Below are 18,617 nucleotides of genomic sequence, written 5' to 3'. Positions count from 1 at the left end.
TGCTTTCAGCCAAGATCCATCTAACATCAGCAACAATATCCCTAGTACCACGACCCCTTCTAAACCCAGCCTGGACTTCCGGCAGTTCTCTGTTGATGTGCTGTTCTAATCGTTTTTGGATGATCTTCAGTAGAATCTTGCTTGCATGTGAAATCAATCACATACATACATATTTAGAAAGGTTAAAAGAATATTTTTTTTAATACATAGAACAAATACATGGCACTTTGTCACCTTCCTCCAGACTAGGTTTTTGACCAGGCACTAATGACAGTTGTGACTCAAGAAGTCTTTATAGTGGGGGCCGTCCAATGCATTGTAGGTTGTTTAGCCCCATTCTTGGGCTTGCTCCTTTGTGACAGTGGCCCCTCATCACCAAGTCTGACAACCATCTTCACACAGCCCCAGAAAGATAGAGTCACCCTGCCTGAGATTATTGGAGGCATAAGATGCATATAGTTCACAAATCCAAAGAACATAACCGATTACTCATGTTACTGTTCAGATACGTGATCAGGCAGCCCTTTGTCCTCTGAGCACTTCCTTATATTCTGGCAAGGGAAGGTGTTCAGAAGTACATCTTTTTTCTTCTTCTTCTTGTGTGCCTCAGTCTTTGAACTGACATTTCTCGAGGGTGCACTGGCTCCTCCTCCTGGGAAGTTTTGGGGGAGACTCTGGCCACCTGTTCCTCGTTTGCACCGGGTTTCAGAGCTGCATCGCGGGGCAAGCCTGCTTTGTCCTCCCAGGTGATTTAGCTCGTGATCTTTACTTCTGTTGGTCATTAGTGAACAACTCTGTTCCGTTGAGTTGCTTACCCACTGGGAACTGGGAATTGATTGACCTGGGATTTGTAGCAAAACAACTGAGATGCCCCTGCATTTATTGATTTCCTTTCATTTTCCCCTCTACATCCTACACTAACTTGTCAGATACTCTTTTTGCCATGTGTGCCAGAGTAGAGCGGAGCTTCACAGTCTTAAGTGGTTGATTATTTTGGAAGTAAATGAACCACCTAGCACTGCTTTCTTCCAAGGCACTGCTGGGTGAACGCAAACTGCTGGCCTGTTCATTAGCCACTGAGAGTACTAACTAGAGGTGTCATTCTCATCTTGTGTGTTTATAGAGCTGTCCTGAGAGCGGCTTTTGCTTTAAAATACACATAATGTGTTAACTGTTGTAGTTGAGGGGTGCGCAGACCATCAAAAGGAAGGTGGCCGAGGCTCACGGCAAAATAGGTGCAGGTTGCTGGCATTGAGACCCAATAGACTTTCTCAAGGACAGCTGTAAGGGGAGACCTCTTTCCTGGAATGTTGCTGGGGTTTGTGTTTGCTGTGAGACAAGGAGTATCACTGCTGATGCCAGCTGGATCTTGGCTAAAAGCAGAACATGCCTGAAAGGTGTTTGTTTCTGTTTTATTGACTATCCAAAGGCATTTGACTGTTTTTGCATCTTAACAGATTTTGGATACCATTGAGAAGAATGAGAATCCCAGAACACTTAATTGTGCTCATGCAAACCCAAGAAGCAGTTGTCCAAACAGAACAAAGGCACGAACACCGCATGGTTTAAAAAAATTCGAAAATGTGTGTGTAAGGGTTGTATCCTTTCTCTAAACCTATGTAATCTTACACTCAGCATGTCATTTGAGAAGCTGGACTACAAAAGAAGAATGTGGCCTCAAGATTGGAGGCAAACTCAGCAACTCCTTAGAAGCAAGGGTGGTGACACTGCATCTCACGTGTTTTGGTCGTGTCATCAGAGAGGACAGTCCTTGGCAAAAGGCAGCATGCTGACAGAGGTGGAGGGTCAGTGATGATCCTCACCGAGTTGGGTTGGTGCAGGGCTCGAGCATGAGGTGGAGAGGAGGAGGCGGGCCAGGTGAGGTTCAGAGCTGCTGTTCACAGGGCTGTTCTGAGTCATGGTTAACTCAGTGGGCCCAAACAGCAGTAGCTGAGGACCCCACCTAACCACGTCCAGGGCCCTGGTGCGTGATCTTCTCTGTTTTGTGATGGTGGTTTCTTTTCATCTTGTGACACCTTTTCTCTTTGCCCATTCCCACCAAACTGGACAAATTTGCACACATCTATTATGGTGACACAGTTTAGCAGGGACATGGGCGTATGTAGCGTCTAGTGAGCCCCTCTCTGCGGCGCTGAGCCTCTGTCAAGCTTGTAGGAACCCAGGCTTCCATCTCTTCTTGCCTTAGGATTTTCCTGCCATTGTTTTTAGTTTGGTAACTCCCTCTGTCATCTACAGTGGGGCCTCTAGTTAAGCAAGGCTGCACTGTTTCTTCATTTGAAAAATGAGTTTATCAGGTTTGCTTTTCCTGTAACTGCTGTTCCCCTTGGCGGATCATGCCCCCAAGTGTTTGGTCGGGACCCCAGTAGGCCTGGCGTGCGCAGTGTGAGGTGGTGGATTCGCCAGCCCCCATTCTTGGTCACCCATGGTCCATGCGCACCCTTCTACTCCAGCTGTGATGAGGAAGCTAGGAGCTGTGGATGGGGTTCAGGGCCACTGCCTCCCTAAATGGCATCACAGCTCCAGCTTGAAAAGTGACCCCTCTTCCCTCCTTTTCTAGATCTGTGCCTGGGTCGTGGTCTTTGGGAATCTCTTGGGTACCCCCGAATGATGAGACAGGCATACCTGGGTCCACTGGCCTGAGGCCATCAAAGCCCAGAAGCCTCCAGTTGGCAGCCTCTGCCCCACCTTGGCCTTCTTAGTCTGGACTTGAGATGCCAGCCCTTCTTCTCCTGCCCTTGTGGAGAGGAAGGATGTCTGGGGTGGCGGGAGGTGGGGGGCTCGTGGGAGTCAGTGCATCCCCAACTTTCTGCTGCTGGGAGGGTTTGCCTGCCTCCCGCCTTCCCTTCGGGCCTGCCTGCTCTGTGGGGGGTGCCAGGTGGGTGCAGAGGTGCGACGTTGTACATACGCCTGCTGAGAGGTCCTGCGTGTCCACCCCCACCGCCCGCCTCCAGTGCTCAGACAGGCGCTGCGGCAGAAGCATGAGGCGGCTCAGCAGACCTGCCGGCCCCACAACCTGTCTGTGCTGCAGGCGGCTCAGCAGCGGGAGCTGGAGGTAAGGGCACAGACAGGGTGGTCGGGGCCTGCCGGCTGGGCCATGTGGAAGGACACGGGCGATTCCACTGTGTCCTGGGACGGGCAGCCGGCGGCTGGGTATCCTACTATGTGACTCTTCACTGTGGGGTGTAGCGTTCAGATCCCTGTGTGGGGCAGAAGCATAGAATAGGGTGGAGCAAAGAGCCTGTTTGTCATCTCCCCATTCTCTCTCACCTCCTTGTGAGCCAGCTCTTTGCACAGAGCAGGTTCTGAGGTCAGGTCATCACCTGGCACGTCCAGACCTCCATGCCCACCTCCCCAGTGGCAAGGGGGATAACCAAGCCAGGCAGCTGCTGCACTCCTGCCAGCTCCTGGTTTCTTTCTGTCCGCTGGGTCCAGGGCCTAAGGTCCTAAGCTCCTTGCTCTCAGCAAAGTCCATATTTACCTGGGGACCAGCATAAAATTGATGGGAGGAGGGCAGGGGGCCCACAGAGGTGTGTGTGAGGTAGCTGGGCAGTGTGGGGGTGCCTGGGAGAGGAGGTCCAGCTACTGAGGGCCCCAGGCTGTGCCAGCAGCTCAGCATCTGGAAGCGGCAGAGCAGAGAGTGAAGAGGGCAGGCCGGCCGCTGCCCAGCCCCTCTGCAAGGTTTTGTTTGGCTCAGGAGAGAGGCGCGAGGTGGGAGTGATAAAGCCACTGGTTACTGGTCTTGGGGCTGGTCTTAGCCTAGGGTAGGACCAGAGGACCGGGGAAGAAGGCAGCAGGCCAGCATTGTGTGTTGGTGGCCTGGGAGGGGACGGGGCTGAGCGCCCCAGCGCCGCCCTCAGCCGCCCTGCCTTTGGCAGGCAGTGGAACACCGGATTCGTGAGGAGCAGCGGACGATGGATGAGAAGATCGTCCTGGAGCTGGACCGGAAGGTGGCGGACCAGCAGAGCACGCTGGAGAAGGCCGGTGTCGCCGGCTTCTATGTCACCACCAACCCGCAGGTCAGCGCCGCCTGAGACCTGACTGCTGGGTGCTGCTCCAGCCCCGGGCTGGTGTGTGGGGAAGGGGCCCTCCGGGAAGGGGCTGTGCCAGAGCAGGGGGAGGCAGTGGCCACAGGGACGCCCCCAGCCCTCATCAGTCTTCTGCACATCCCTCCCGTGTGCTGAGCCAGGGCAGCGCAGGCCCTACTGTGGGGTGAAGTTCAGGCTCTGCGTCTCCACCCAGAATCATCCTAGTCTCACTTCCAGGCACCCTCTCAGCCCTGGTACCTCTTTTCTGAATCCATGGGAAAGGCAGCCAGAGGTTTCTGCAGGGACCCGGGGACACACTGTGATCCTGGCCCTGACCTCACAGGGACCCCTCTCTGTGCCCTAGGAGCTGACACTCCAGATGAATCTACTGGAACTGATCCGGAAGCTGCAGCAGAGGGGCTGCCAGGTGGGGAAGGGAACCCTGTGACCAGGTGAGAGCCCCCCGTCACCCAGTGCCCAGCCCGCTCGGAGAACAGCCCTGCCCTGGTGTTTTCATGCCAGACCTGAGTGGAGCAGAGCTCATCTTCCTCGTGCCTGGTCACCTCTCAGCTTGGCTGTGTGTGCTCCCCACCTTTGCCTGAGCGTTTCTGTCCAAATGGCAGGATGGGTGTGTGAAAGGGGAGAGTGAGCCAGCCTGCTGTCCGCTCAGGACCGAGTGGAGGGTGAGGCTGGAGGACCTGATCCCTCCACTGGGAACTTCCCGACCTTGCACAGGCACCGGGCTGCACTCTTACTCTGGTCTTGGCCTCTCCATTGATGCCAAAGCAAAAGGTTCTAATGCCCCAGAGGAATAAAGACTCATTAGTGTGACCTGCACATGGTTTTGTGACAGCTCTGTTGGGCCCACCATCACTGGGGCCAGGGAGTCACCACTTGGTGGCTCTGTGGCTTGTGAAGGAGCCAGCTGACCATGGTGCCAGGCATGGCCCCCTGTTCAGTCCAGTGCTGCTGCAGGTGCCCGTCTGGGACTCCCTTCTTCTGCACCAGCACACCTGGTCCCACCACCTTTCCCCAGGACCAGGAGACTCCCAGGCACCCCTGGTCCCACAAGACTGTGCCAGTGTCTGGTGCAGGTCCCCCTGCAGAGCCTGGACACAGGGCCACAGCTAACTTGTTCTCAGTGAGGCTGGTGGCTGGAGAAGACAGGACACCAGGTGCGCAGCAGGGAGCTGGTGGCAGCTCTGGGCTCGTTTCAGGCTTCCTGGAGCAACAGCCCAGTGTAGGTCACCGTGGCTGCTGGGGTGAAGGCCATGAGCAACAGGAAGTCTCAGAAGGGAAGTCAGCCTTAGGTGGGAAGAGGCCAGGAGGTGGAGGTGTGTGGGAACTCACAGGCCTGCCCTTGGAAGCATGAGGCATCTGGTCTCATCCCGACCAGGAGGGGGGGGGTTGGTGACTCCCTGGTTATGGAGGAGGTAGGGGCCATCAGACTGATCTCCAGAGCAGATGATGGCAGGTTGGTGAGGTCCTGAAGGCCTGCTTCTCAGGGCCCCACCAGGCCACCCAACTCCCCCACCCCAAGCTGATCCACAGGAAAACACCAGAGGTCACAGCTGTAGAAACTGGTTTATTGACAAGAAGGCTTGCTCAGGCCAGGAGGCTCACACCCTGGCAGAGGGGCTCTGTTAGACAGCACATTCCCGCCCCCAGGCAGGAGTAGGTCCCCTCTGACCAGCTGGCCCCACCTCCTGCCATTATGCCCAGCCTACTTCTCGTTGGGGCTGGGGCACGTGGGTGTGGTGGGAGGGTGGAAAGGAAAGCTGTAGCGGTTCCGTCCAGCCTGGCCCTGGTCCAGACCCTGCCCCAAACCACTGAGTCTTGAGGCCCTAGGAGCCTGGCCACAGCTGGTGGGGCGGGGCCCCAGCTGGCAGCAGCGGTGACAGGTGGCATCAGCCCCCCGGGGCTCTAGGCGGGGCGGTAGAAGATGTCGCCTGCACAGAGTCTCCGTGTGAGCTCCTGCCACAGCAGCTTCCGCTCGCGCTGGGCCCCCTCCATGATGCCGCTGTTCTCCAGGGCACGGCGGGACAGGTAGGGCAGCACCTCCATCACAGGGCCGTAGGGCACGTACTTGTACACAGGGAAGCCCGCCTGGCCTGTGTGTATGCGCACAGGCAGAGGTGGGGTGAGCCGGAGCCCTGCTAAGAAGGATGCACCCCCACCTCCAACCGCAGGGAGGGCCTTGCTCACCCAGCGGGAAGCTGATCTGGTCACACATGCCCATCAGCTGTCCGAAGTACACCTGGTTATCCGCGGGATGCAGGCCCAGCTCCTCCATCCTGTGAGCAGGTGAGGCCGGGTGCTTAGGGTCTGGGGCAACTTGTCTTGACTCTAGTTCCCTCCTGCTACCCAGCAGATGGGGTGCTCTGGTGGCCCAGAGGTAAGGAGCCCGTGGAAGAGATGGGTATTCTCCTCCTGTGCAGTTTATAGCCTCTGAAAACCCACTCGAGGATCAGCTCCGGTCCTTTCAGTCACCACCTTCCACAGACTCCAGTCCCCTGCCCCTGGACGGTAGGGCCAGGAGTGCCCTGCATCAGCTAGACACCCCACTCCTAGGCATTTCTCCCCTGAGAGAGGCCTGTGTCAGCTGGAGCCGGATTCAGATGCAGGGGGCAGCCCAGAGCTGTGGTCCATGGCCAGCAAGGCTCCCTCCTGCCCCAGCCTGCCTCCTACCTCCGCTTCCCTCACACCTCTTCTGCTTTCCTCCTCAGGTGCAAACTGAAGCCCAGGGATCCAGAGGCAGGCCCCTCCAGCCACCTGCCCCCTCACCTGGGTGCCACCGCTGACCGCCCACTCCACTCATCGCTATGGGGCCCTTGCTTAAGTCCCTCGGGTTTCTGCGGCTCCTCGTGCTCCCCTTTGCCAGATCCCCTTCCGTCTGCAGAGCTGTGCATTCCGGACGCCAGCCCCCAAGCTGAGATGGGCCACAGCCCCAGCGGCCCCCCAGGCTCAAGGGCCCAGCACAGAAGGAGGGTAGCACGACTTCGAGCCTTTGAAGAATCCTGACGTGTTGAAATGGTGATATTTTGAATGTGCTGGGAGGAATAAAATGTACTAATGGAATGTCACCCTTTCTCCTGTGGCTAAGAGATGTTAAATGGCAAATAGAGTCTGCATTCTGTTCAGCTGGCGGTGCTCTTCATTTTGGGGTTTAGACTCCCATCACTGTCCGGCACCCTACTGTCTTTACTAGTTGTTGTGCACTGTCAGAAATGCCCAGGGTGAAATACTTAGATATGAACACCCCACATGTTAAGCCCGACTTTGTATCTGTGTATCCAGACTTAGTACAGATCTGTACAGGACTCAAGCCCACCTCTGCCAGCCTTCCACTTACCCCCCAAGAGGCAGGCGTACCCTGGTTCCTTGTCTCCTCATACCCCCACATCTGTCACAGTGAACCCCATGAGAGCTGAGTTGCTGTTGTCTTGCTGATCAAGTCAGGCACCCCTGGAGTAGCAAGTCTGTGTGGCTTACTCCCTCCCCTGCATGTTCCCTCAACCCTGACCCCCAATCCATAACAGTGACTGTGACTCATCAAGTTATAGAATGAGTCTCCGCTGGGCATCTGGGCATCTGGGCAAGGCCTAGTGCCCTTTGTGCAGCAAGACAATGGCAAATGATGCAAGCAGAAGCTGCCCTCTCCCAGTGCTGGAACTGACCACCACATGAGGAAGTCCAGTCTGGCCTGCTCGAGGCTGGGCTCAAGGTACAGTTGCCCTGGTCGTGGATAAAGTCGTCTAGACAGGCCAGTACCCAGCAGACCAGCAGGTACAGGAAGGGCCCGCGCGCAAGCCAACAGATGCAGCCTCCAGCTGAGCCCAGCTCACGCCACAACACAGAATATATCATTACGGTCCCCAAATTTGGGGCTGGTTTGTTATTCGACCAAAGCTGGCATCATGGGCTGTTTGCCTGAGGTCCCTGGATGTGTAATGTGGCAGCCTGAACTGGGAAGAGGACAGAGCAGACACCACCATTCAAAGTCTCTTAAGAGTGTCAAAGAGGAAAAGAACATCTCACTTTGATTTTAAAGTATTTCTTATCCAGGAAACCAAAGAACCACAAAAAGCTTGACTCGGACTGCAAAAGCCCATCAGAAAACTGCTTAAAACAATGCAAGTTTGTCTTTTTCTGTTAGACTATTCAACAAAGCCACTGCCTCCTGGTTCTCCTAATTGAAATCTCAGAAGTTCACGGCTGCAAGTATGTGGAAGGCCAGATTGTTCGCAGACAGAACCTGATACCACCAGTTACATTAAGATCAGTCAGGGTCCAGGGTCCTCCCTTCCCCTATTAAGGATTATCACAACTAGCTCACTTTTAATTGCTATGTTTTACTGAAATCAGCATGGTCTCGCTATTATGTACAGAGTAACTGCTTTGAATAACCTTCTATTTTAAAGACTTCAGGGGTTTTTTCCTGTTCTTTTTTAACATGAGACGGGGAGGCAAAGCCCCGCTACTATTCACGGAATGGAGGTACCGCAGCCTAGGGGCAGAGGCCTGCACACAGGGCGAGACCATGAGAACACTGCGAGAGGCAGCTCAGGGTTTCCATCGCTCGGTAAGAAAAGAAGAAACAATGTGGTGGGACCAGCAGACTCCGGACCCTAGAACCATCCCAGGTTGCAGCAGCTAAGCAAACACTGAAGCCAGAAGAGGCAGCATTCGGTGGTAGAGAAGTCTGTCGATGCTTCTCCCTCTTCCCACAGGGGCAGTGGGGACTGATGAGAAAAAGACAGCGAGGGGGAAACCGTACTCCCCTCTGGCCCAAGAGCTTTTGCTGGCAGGCTGCTTTGTGGGATTCTTGACTGTTGACCTGAAGAACCAAAGATGAGCTTGCTTTTCAGAAGAGCCTTCGCCGTGGGCCTGGGGAAATGGCGAGAGCAGTGCCGTGGACTGTGTGGTTCCGAGTCACTGGATTAGTTCGCATAGTGGAAGCAGACAGGTTTATAAAGGCCAAAGGCTCTGACTTGCGAGTCTCTCACAAACATTAGGACCCAGAAAGTTAGTCCCTCCACCTGATCAGCTCTTTCCTGGTGAAGAGCAACTGGAACTATGGAAGGACTCTGGGAACAGCTAGGACATTTAACCAGGGAAGCAAGCGCTGGCTGAAGGCAGAGGCTGTAGTCTTTCCTGGGTGGCCATGTGGGCCCACTGGCCACTGCCTCCCTATTCCAGGCAGGTGGGGAAAGGAGCCAGTGTTTCTAGAGAGGCTAGCCAGTGCCGTGGGGAGCTGGCCCCCCACGATTTCTGAGGTTGCACATAAAGGCTCGTCTACCAGTGCCCTGCAAAGACAGGTTCAGACTGCTGGGGAGATGTGGGTTCTTTCACAGGTGCAGCTTACCCCTCCCAGCAATTGCAAGGGGTCACTGTGCCCTCTGGTGGAATCATTTAGGACACTGACAGACTAAAGAGTGAACATAACCGGAATATGTACTTTGCACAAGGTAGTCTGGGACCTGCACTAAACATCAGGCAACCGTCTACATGAAGCAACAGCAGTCCCCGGGCAGGGGACGAGTCCGATTCTTTGTAGTACACGGTCTGGTCTTGTCCTCTACTCCCAGAGCACAAGAAGGTCTCCATCAAAACACGAGCACAGCACAAGCTGCGGCTCAGCAGCCCGGCACATCCAGGGCAATCTCTTCAATTACAGAAGGGGTTGGTGAACAACTGGAGCATGAGGGTGAGGATGGGGTCAAAACCAGCCACTGCAATCCTCACGGAAGGAGAATGTGAATGTTTAAAGTTGCTATAAAATTCCGATGTCCCAGTTTCAACAGCAGGAACAGATGGCCCTATCAGAAGTACAAAAAGCGAAAACGGTCGTATGGAAGCCTGGAAATGTGACAGAATAGACAACGAGAAAGTGACATTAGTAAATAAGTTCCAAGAACACTCGGGTAGTCAGCGGAAGAAAATCAGAAACCACCACAAGAATTTCACTAAAGAGACAGAAATGATAATAAGTAACCACACACTGGCGCCCAAGAATAACCATAAAAGTACTTTAAGAGGTCTTCACAGATGTGAAGTGACAGGAGAGTTAATGAACTGCAAGACAGGGCACTTGTAATGCCATCTCAGGAGGAAAAAGGAAAAGAAACTGTTGTGTGTATGTTTACCAAAATTAAGATTAAGAAATTAATCCTTATGCACACCCATGTTTATCGTGGCTTTGTTCACAATAGCAAGGAGTTGGAAACGACCTAAGCACCCATCAACAAACGAATGGATAGAGAAGCTGTGGTATATTCACACAATGAAATACTATGCTGCATTGAAAAATGAGGAGCTCATGCAATATTATTCAAAATGGGTGACCCTGGAGGACATTATGCTGAGTGAAATATCTCAGTCACAAAAGGACAAATACTGCATGGTGCCACTGTTGCAAAACAGGACTGACATCTGGGTTGGGAGGAGACTGAGAAAGATGGGTTCGATAATGTATACTGCTTTGAAACAGATGAGGGAGAAAACTGTTTAAAAGGGATATGTGATTAGGTATTTTTTTGTCATGACAGGAGTCCAGAACGAAGGCTGCATAGTGGAGTAGACCTGGGGGGAGCGGTTGTAAAATGAGGGAACTTTTCTTTTACTTTTCAAAGAGAAGAGTGTGCTGGGGGGAGGGGAGAAAAGTACAACAATGAATGAATGGAAATCCAAAGTCTCTGAATTTTCATTAAAATTAATGAAAAAAAAATTTAATCCTTCCTGATGTTAGCTCCTGGGAAAAGTAGCACCACTCTGGGATGTTTCTGAGTGGCTGTGGGGTGACCAGGTGATGTCTCTGCTGGCTCCCCAGCAGTCAAAGTGCCTGGAAGGCATGCGCCACCAGCCCTGCTCCTTCACACCTCTGGAAGACCCCACGCAGCTCTGTCCCTGGGCAGAGGTCACAAAGGCCACTGCCCGCCTGCTGGGCTTCCCATGGGGCTGACCCTCTGTGATAAGGCCAGGGTCTGCTACTGGCGTCAACTGGGTAAAGGCATAGTCACAACAGAATATCTAAGAATTATTTACCTCCTTTCAAACTGGACGCATCAGAATTGAGAAATCATTTTCTTTCACAGGCTAGCCATTTAAAGAAAAAGAAAAAAATTCGGTTCCAAACACAGTTTGACACAAGAGGCAAGGTGTTTATAAATGTGGCGACAAAGTGGAGGCCTCCTGCATCATCACCGAGATGTGACACATTTGGAATGTTGCAATACGCTCTTTCTTTTCTTTTTATTTTTTTGTGAGTGTACCGTCAAATCAGATCTGACTGGTACAGGAGGAGATTGACCCTCCTTCCCCGGCAGAGCATCTGGTGGATTTGAACCGTGTACCTCTGGGATTGTAGTTGCAGCTCCTTGCCACTAGGCCACCAGAGCTCCCCTGCAATACGCTCTTTCAAGCGCCTGATGGAATTTCTTTTTCCATTTGAAACTTCAAGACAGCAGATTGTTGTCATGAGCCGTCCCATCGGAACTGACTCATAGCTGGCCCTCCAGCGGGTTTCCAGAGGCTGTAAATCACACAGGAGGAGACTGCCTATCTTTGTCTCACAGAGCAGCGAGTGGATTTGAACTGCCTGGCTCTGGGCTGGCAGCACAGTTTCTTACACTAGGTCACCAGAGCTCTCCCAAGTAGACACAGATTAGTACTGAAATGCAAGTGCTTGCTGTCAGCCTCTTTGCTCTCGAACCTTCTCTCTGAAGGTTTTCCATGCACACACTGCCAGGGGGCACCACCAACTCCACGCGCCAGGAACCCACTGCAGCCAGGGCCACGGGACACCGCACCTACCTGCCCAGTGTGAAGCGCACCGTGTCTTCATTGTGCGAAGCCACCATCACCTTGGCCTTGGCGTTGTGCTTCAGCTCCTCCAGCAGGAAGTCGAGGCACCTGGAGAGACCCCTGCGTGAGCCTGGCCCTTGCTCAGGGAGAGGCCTTGGGCATGACCACAGGGTCCACAGCAACAGGACGAAGGAGCAGAGCCGGCTTTTTTACTCACAGCAACAGCCAAGACTCATGAGTTAAATGGATCAGCCAGGAGGAAAGAAATAAGCAGAAGCCAGTTCACCAGAAACGGGGAGGCCTTGAATAAGAGGCACCTGCAGTCAAGGGTGTTCCTGCCTCAAAGACGCTGTGGCTCCCCAAGGACCATGGTGGAGGCGGGTCAGCTTCTAGAAACGTCTCTGACAGTGGATTGTTTCCAACCTGAGTATATGCTCACATAACGCAGAGGTGCATGCTTGCCGGCCAGGTAGAGCACGAGTTATCACAAAACTCGAGACTGTCAGTCCAGCATGATGATGTCACTGTGTACCATTTAGTCAGAACCGACTCTTAGCTGATCTCCTAGTGGGTGTTCGAAGGCAGCTAATCACACAGGAGATCGCCCATCTTTCTCCCCCAGAGCAGCTGGTGGGTTCAAACCGCTTGCCTTTTGTTTGCCTTGCCACCAACCACCAGAGCTGCCTCAGTCTGGCATGTTGTTGTTAGGTGTCACTGAGTACAGTATGATTCATAGCGACCCTGTGGACAACAGACCTGACCCCTGTCCTGCCCTGTGCCGTCCTCACCATCGCCGACACACTTGAGCCCTCTGCTGCAGCCAGAGTGCTCCTGGAGGCAAGGATGGCAAAGTTTCATCTCTCATCCTTCAGGCACGTTGCTAGGAGAGGCTATTCCTTGGAAAAGGACATCATATTTGGAAAGGTGTTGGGTTAGTGAAAGAGAGGAAGACCCCCAGTGTGATGGACACATAACTGTCTAGCACAGGTCTGGTCAAATCCTATGATCTGGAGGAAGAACAAGCTAGCAGTCTTGATAAACCAGTGTCCTCTTTGAGCCACTAATTCTGTTTCCAGAGCTTGGTGACAGCTGCCTGATGGCACAGGATACGCAAATGAGCGGCTATTATAACAGGATCAGAAAACTAGGGTGGAAAAAAAAGATCGTAGGGAGAGTAGGCATGTAACATGAGGATGCCATGCTGGCTTCTACAAAGGATCAGGCACTTCTGTGTGTTCCAGCATCAAAGGATCAAGAAAGAATGTCAAAAGAATGAAGCAGGAGCAAAGATGTGTGTGTATGGCATAGAAAAATGATAGGACTAGGGAGCCCTGGCGGCCTAGGGGCAAGAAGCTGCCCTGCAGTTCCCGAGGTCTGTGGTTCGAATCCACCAGATGCTCTGCTGGAGGAGGGGCAATCTCCTCCTGTACCAGTCAGATCCGATTTGATGGTACACACACACACAAAAATAATAAAATAAAAAAAATAGATGATTGTATGTCACAGGGTGTCCCTAGAAGGCACTGCTAGGGAGATAGCCAGCGGCCTTGTGTTTTCAGACAAGATGTTCAGTGCCATCGAGTCAGGACCAGCTCATCGCTGACCCTCCCGGGGATTTTCAGAGACAGTGACTCGCACAAGAGGAGCCTGCCTATCTATCTCCTGCAGAGCAGCTGGTGGATTTGAACTGTGTGCCTTTGGATTGGCAGCACAACCCCTTACCACTAGGCCACCAGAGCTCCCTTGCAGAAGAGAGGTGGTGTGGCCATGGTCCAGAGCTCGAGGGCCCTGGCATGGAGGACCGGCCATCGGGACAGACTGGAGGCCCCTTGCCTTCAGTTCAGTAGACAAGTCTATATTACACACCCTCGGTGATGTTGAAAAATGAACAGAAGAAACAGGAAAGGAATTAGTAGCTGCAGCCTAGGCCCAACCAGGTCATATGTGGTGGCTCGCTGCTCTCCCAGTGTCCCTGAATCCCCCTGGGCCCTGTTTTATCCACCCTAGAAAGGCCCCCGGGGCCCCATCCTGTCTTTCCCCACTCCCTAAAGTGGCCAAGGGGCTACATACCTGTGGTACATGGCGTTGGTGGCCTCATACGTGGGGTTGATGGGGTCCTCGTAGCCGATTTCAGCAGCTCGGGCACGTTCCTGGGCCATATAGGCTCCCCGAACCAGTTTGGCCCCAAAACACCAGCCCTCTCGGCGAGCCAGTTCCATGTCCAGAGTCACGTTGTCATAGGCTTCCTGTAGGGGCCGGATGGACCAAAAGTCACAGACTCTGCTGGGCCCCAGGGCCCCAGAGCAGGACCCACCCTGGAGCCTCCTTCCAGGGACCCTTGCACTGCAGGTGCGGTTTAAGCTCTTAGACAGAGGCAGCTTGGTCCACCCAGGGTGAGGCAGGGGTCTCTCTGGGACACAGGGCCCAGACATGTCACTAAATCCCCCCCGGGCCGGCTCCGTCCATCCCACCACCTCCAAGCCTGTGCCCAGAGCCAAGCCACCCTCCAGGGCCTCGGGTAAGCGGTGTCCCTTCTAGGGGGCTGCCCCCCCCGTGGGGCAGGGGGCCGCACCCGGAGGTAGCACTGGAACGTGTTAAAGATGAGCGGCTTCTCCACATTGAACTTGCGCTGCGTCACCAGCGTCAGGCGGCTGATGGCCGGCTGGAAGTAGGACTGCTCAGCGTCCATCATGAGCCGCACGCCCACCTGGGAGGCTTTCTGAGAGGCACAAGGGGTGCACGAATGAGTGTGCTTGGGGCTCAGCTGAGGCCAGTCCCCCCCCCCACCACTGCCAGGCCGCCCCGGTCCTGCAGTGTCGGGATTCCTCCGTCCCGAGCAGCCAGCCTCGGACCTCGGCCAGGATGTCCATTCTCTGCAGCACCCTCGTCATCTGCAGCTCTTCCTCCTCTGTGAACCGCGACAGCAGAGGCTCCAGCTGTCCTGTCTGAGGGGCAGCCACGGCTGAGCCCCCAGCAGCTTGGCTGGCCAGCCCCCCATCAACCCCACGAGCACTCTCACAGCCACATGTAGGGCTGAGAGAGGGCTCCTTCCACCTGCTGATGGCCACATGGCTGGTCCCCAGGCCCCGTGGTGCTACCTGCCCTCAGGTTGGCGACAGGAGCACAGACACAGGTCGTGGAGCCTGGACCTTTGAACCAGCCACAGTGTCCCACATACAGGGACCTGGTGGACCAGGATGGAGGAGGCCTTGTGCAGTGGGGGCACCTGTGTCAGCCCTGGCCTCTCCAGGCTTGTGTGCCAAGCACTTGCCCCCAGCCCCCCACCCAGGGTGCAGGCCTCTCAGTGGTGGAAGGGTCCATTTCCTCCTCCAGCTTCCAAGTCAGTTTTTAGGCCCCCTGCTCCAGGCTCCAAGGAGCTCTGGTGGCTTAGGGGTAAGGAGTTGCGCTGCCAATGCAAAAGCACACGGTTCGAATCCACCATCAGCTGCTCCTTCGAATCCACCATCAGCTGCTCCAATGGAAGAAAGATGAGCAATCTCCCCCCCCGTGCAATTTACTGGCTCTGAAAACCGGCTGGAGGGTCTGCTATAGGTGGATGGACCTTGTAAGAACCACTCCCTAGGCTCCAGGCTTAGGCCAGCCACCTCCTTGAGGGCACCTGTACCCACTTCCACACTTACTACACCGACATTGTCCCCAGACTATGTGACCAGGTCAACTCAGCACACATCTGGCCCCTCAGCCGTCAGCCTGAGGAGCTGAGCCCTCATCTGCCTGGCTGGAGGACCTCCCCAACGTCAGTGCCTCACCTGACCCTCCCAGCTCTTACTCTGCTGCCAACAAGCTCCCCCCCCTGCACCCTCTAATTAATACCAGACACTGTGCAGTGACCTACCCAAGCTCATGCTTTCTCGACTGAACCTCACCTTCCATGGCTCAGGGTGGTGGTGGTGGGAGCAATGCTGGAAGTATCAAGTGAGGGCAGAACTGTTATAGCAATAGTTTTTGTTTGTGGGCTGTTAGGTTTGTTTGTTTTTTTAATCCAAGGAGGGACCAGTCCTTGGAGAAAGACAGTATGCTTGGGAGGGTGGAGGGATACAGAAAGAGAGGAAAACCCTGGATGAGATGGAATAATTCAGAAACTGGGGTAACGGGGTTAGGTGTGTCGGAGACAGTAAAGTTGGCACAGGATAGAGAAGGTTTCAGGGCTACTGTACATGGGTTGCTAGGAGTCGCAAGTGACTCGATAGTACATACAAACAACAACAACAACAACAAAAACAAAAACAACAAGGTCTCAGTGTAATTCTAGAGCTTATTGATTGATGGATAAATGTCAGCTTTGGATTCAGCTAATACCTGCCACCATATCACCAACCAGCCATAGTATTTCAATGAACGTCTACTTAATCTTTAACCCACCCGGCTCAGGCGTCAGCTCCGTCGTGTGAGTCACCATTGTGACGTACTCCTCCCAGTAATAGGTAGAACCTCCTGTCCTTCCCCGAGTACAGAGTAGCCTTAACAAATGGCCCTTTGAACCAGTGGGATGTGACCCTTTTAACAAACAGGATTTGGCAGAACTGACAGCCGTGTGACCAGGCTACAAATGATGGCACAGCTTCTGTCTGACTTTGTCGGGGGACACTCGCCCTGAGAACACAGCCACCGAGGTGAGGTCCCAGCTGACAGCCAGCACCAAGCACAGAAGTGTGAATAAGCGAGCATCAGGTGACCCACACTGTCACTGCCACCACCACTGCCACTTCAGGGCATGAGAGCTGCCCTGCTGAGCCCATCAACTCAGACCCGTGACGGGATGGCCACCGCCTCTGGCCACTAAGATCTCAGTTGTCCTGTTGTTGTTGTTGTTATGTGCTGTCGAGTCGCTTGAGACTCATAGCGACCCTATGTACAACAGCCCTAAACTCTGCTCTGTCCTGTGCCAATCGCACTGCCTCTAAAACACCCATCCCGATTACCCCGTCACTGAATCAATCCACCTCATAGAGGGTCTTCCCCTCCTGCGCTGTCCCTCCACCCTTCCAAGCATGATGTCCCTCTCCAAGGACTTGTCCCTTCTTACAACATGTCCAAAGTACGTCAGATGAAGCCTCAGAATCCTTGCCTCCAAGGAGCAGCCCAGTTTAACCCTTTCCAGGATGAATCTGTTTGTTTTCCTAGCAGTCCATCAATACTCTTCTCCAGAACCACAGCTCAAAGGCACCAATTCTCTTCTATCCTCCTTGGTCATTGTCCAACTCTCTGATGCTTAACAAGTGATTGCAAAGACCATAGCCTGTGTCAGACACACCTTAGTCTCCAGAGTGACATCATTGCTCTTGAGTACTTTGGAGAGGTCCCTAACAGCAGACTTTCCCATCGCAATACTTTTTTGATTTCCTGGCTACTGATGCCAAGAGTGTTGTCCTAGTATGTGATAATTGGCCACCAGTCATCGTCAGAGGAAGGCCCTCCCAGACCCCCAACCCAACCTGGTGGCCGCGCCACGTGGCACCCCGGCTGTGTATCCGTGATCTCCTAAGGCCTTGAGCACTGGAGGTGAGTCTTCTCCCCAGCCCACAGGTTCAGTGTGTAGGAACCATGGTTTGAGCCCCTCTGTGAATTCTAGGTCTCATTTCATCTCCCCCAGGACAGTACCTGCTGGGGGGGAGGCCAAGCCGAGGGGGCTGCATTACCTTTGGGTTGGGGACCACCAGGTGCTTGGCGAGCTTGTTCTTGCCATCGATGAGGATGTTCCAGTCCAGAAGGTCCACGGTTCTGAGACAAGACAATGCCGCCAGCCGTGAGGCAGGCAGGGAAGCACGGGGAGGGCCTGACCCCCCAACCAGCCCCATTCCCCTAAAAGCAGACCCTCAGCGCTGACCATAACAAAACGTGCCTCAGGATTCCATTATAAAAGACTAGAGAAAAGGTAAACATTACGCACTGTTTAAAAATGAAAGCTAAACTGTGAACCCCACTGCAGGAGGGTGGATGTGATCACAGGGTCCAGGAGGGTGGGTGTGATCACAGGATCCAGCGTGGACTCGGTGGGGGGATACCCGTGTGCAAAGCGGGTCACAAGCCTAGTCCAAACGGGGCTGCAGGTTGTGCTGGGAGATGACAGCGGGTCAACATGGACAGCATGCCTTGTCGCCACTGAACTACCGGCCCCCACATCCACCTGTCCCATCATGCCACCTTGAGTGTCACTGATTCCACTGGGGGGCTCAGGCCAAAGTGTCAGGCTCAGGCCACCTGGCCCCTATCTCAGTCGGGCATATCCACCTTCCAGGCAACGTCTGGCCTGGCTCAGGGGCACTGGAGCCCACTGCCGAGGCAGCTCCCTGACCCCCAGCCCAACACCTTGGTCTGGAGGAGAGAGGCCAAAAGCAGGGACTCCCAGGGGCTTCCAGCTGGGCCTGTTCTGGCCTGCAGATGAGGCATGTGCTTCCTCTCCTCCACCCAAGTGAGGGAGTCTTACCCAGACACCCCCAGGGTCTCCGCTGTGAACCAATCCTCTATCTCAGCCCGGCTTGCAAAGCCCATCTTCGCCATGCTCTCCTTGGGGACAGAGAAGGTGCCAGTCACAACACAGGCTCGCCTCAACTCACCCGCATCCATGCGGCCCGTAAGTGTTGACTTGATAACATTTTCGGAGAAGATGGAACATCTTCCTTCCTGGCTGGGGTCTGTCAGCTGTCTGCAGACGCCCATTCCCATCACAGTAGCTCCTGCTCTGCTCTGTCAAGACCACTTCTGTTCAGCGCCTCGCCTGCCTCAGCTGGGCCTCGAGGGTGTGTG

At 54.2% G+C, this 18,617-nt stretch overlaps 2 protein-coding genes across 2 annotated transcripts in view; one reads left to right on the top strand and one right to left on the bottom strand.

The window, feature by feature from the left end:
• LOC102867858 (protein DGCR6-like) overlaps window positions 1–4,494 on the top strand; it is a 6,782-nt gene extending 2,288 nt beyond the window's left edge. Inside the window, exons 3-5 of the mRNA XM_006890512.1 lie at window positions 2,984–3,073; window positions 3,897–4,037; window positions 4,411–4,494. Coding sequence (XP_006890574.1) covers window positions 2,984–3,073; window positions 3,897–4,037; window positions 4,411–4,494 — 315 coding nt within the window. The remainder of the gene's footprint in view (window positions 1–2,983; window positions 3,074–3,896; window positions 4,038–4,410) is intronic.
• Window positions 4,495–5,969: 1,475 nt separating this feature from the next.
• The window catches only part of PRODH (proline dehydrogenase (oxidase) 1), a 36,308-nt gene continuing 23,660 nt past the window's right edge, over window positions 5,970–18,617 (bottom strand). The window contains exons 7-14 of the mRNA XM_006890459.1: window positions 18,298–18,377; window positions 17,510–17,591; window positions 14,702–14,794; window positions 14,422–14,568; window positions 13,920–14,095; window positions 11,859–11,957; window positions 6,252–6,340; window positions 5,970–6,157 (exon numbers count right to left, since the gene is read on the bottom strand). Coding sequence (XP_006890521.1) covers window positions 5,970–6,157; window positions 6,252–6,340; window positions 11,859–11,957; window positions 13,920–14,095; window positions 14,422–14,568; window positions 14,702–14,794; window positions 17,510–17,591; window positions 18,298–18,377 — 954 coding nt within the window. The remainder of the gene's footprint in view (window positions 6,158–6,251; window positions 6,341–11,858; window positions 11,958–13,919; window positions 14,096–14,421; window positions 14,569–14,701; window positions 14,795–17,509; window positions 17,592–18,297; window positions 18,378–18,617) is intronic.

This window comes from Elephantulus edwardii, unplaced genomic scaffold, assembly GCF_000299155.1.
Source record: "Elephantulus edwardii isolate Elephantulus edwardi_28Jun2011 unplaced genomic scaffold, EleEdw1.0 scaffold00089, whole genome shotgun sequence".
Taxonomy (NCBI): Eukaryota; Metazoa; Chordata; class Mammalia; order Macroscelidea; family Macroscelididae; genus Elephantulus; species Elephantulus edwardii.
Note: the sequence above shows the minus strand (reverse complement) of the source record. Positions and strands in the feature narration are given on the sequence as shown.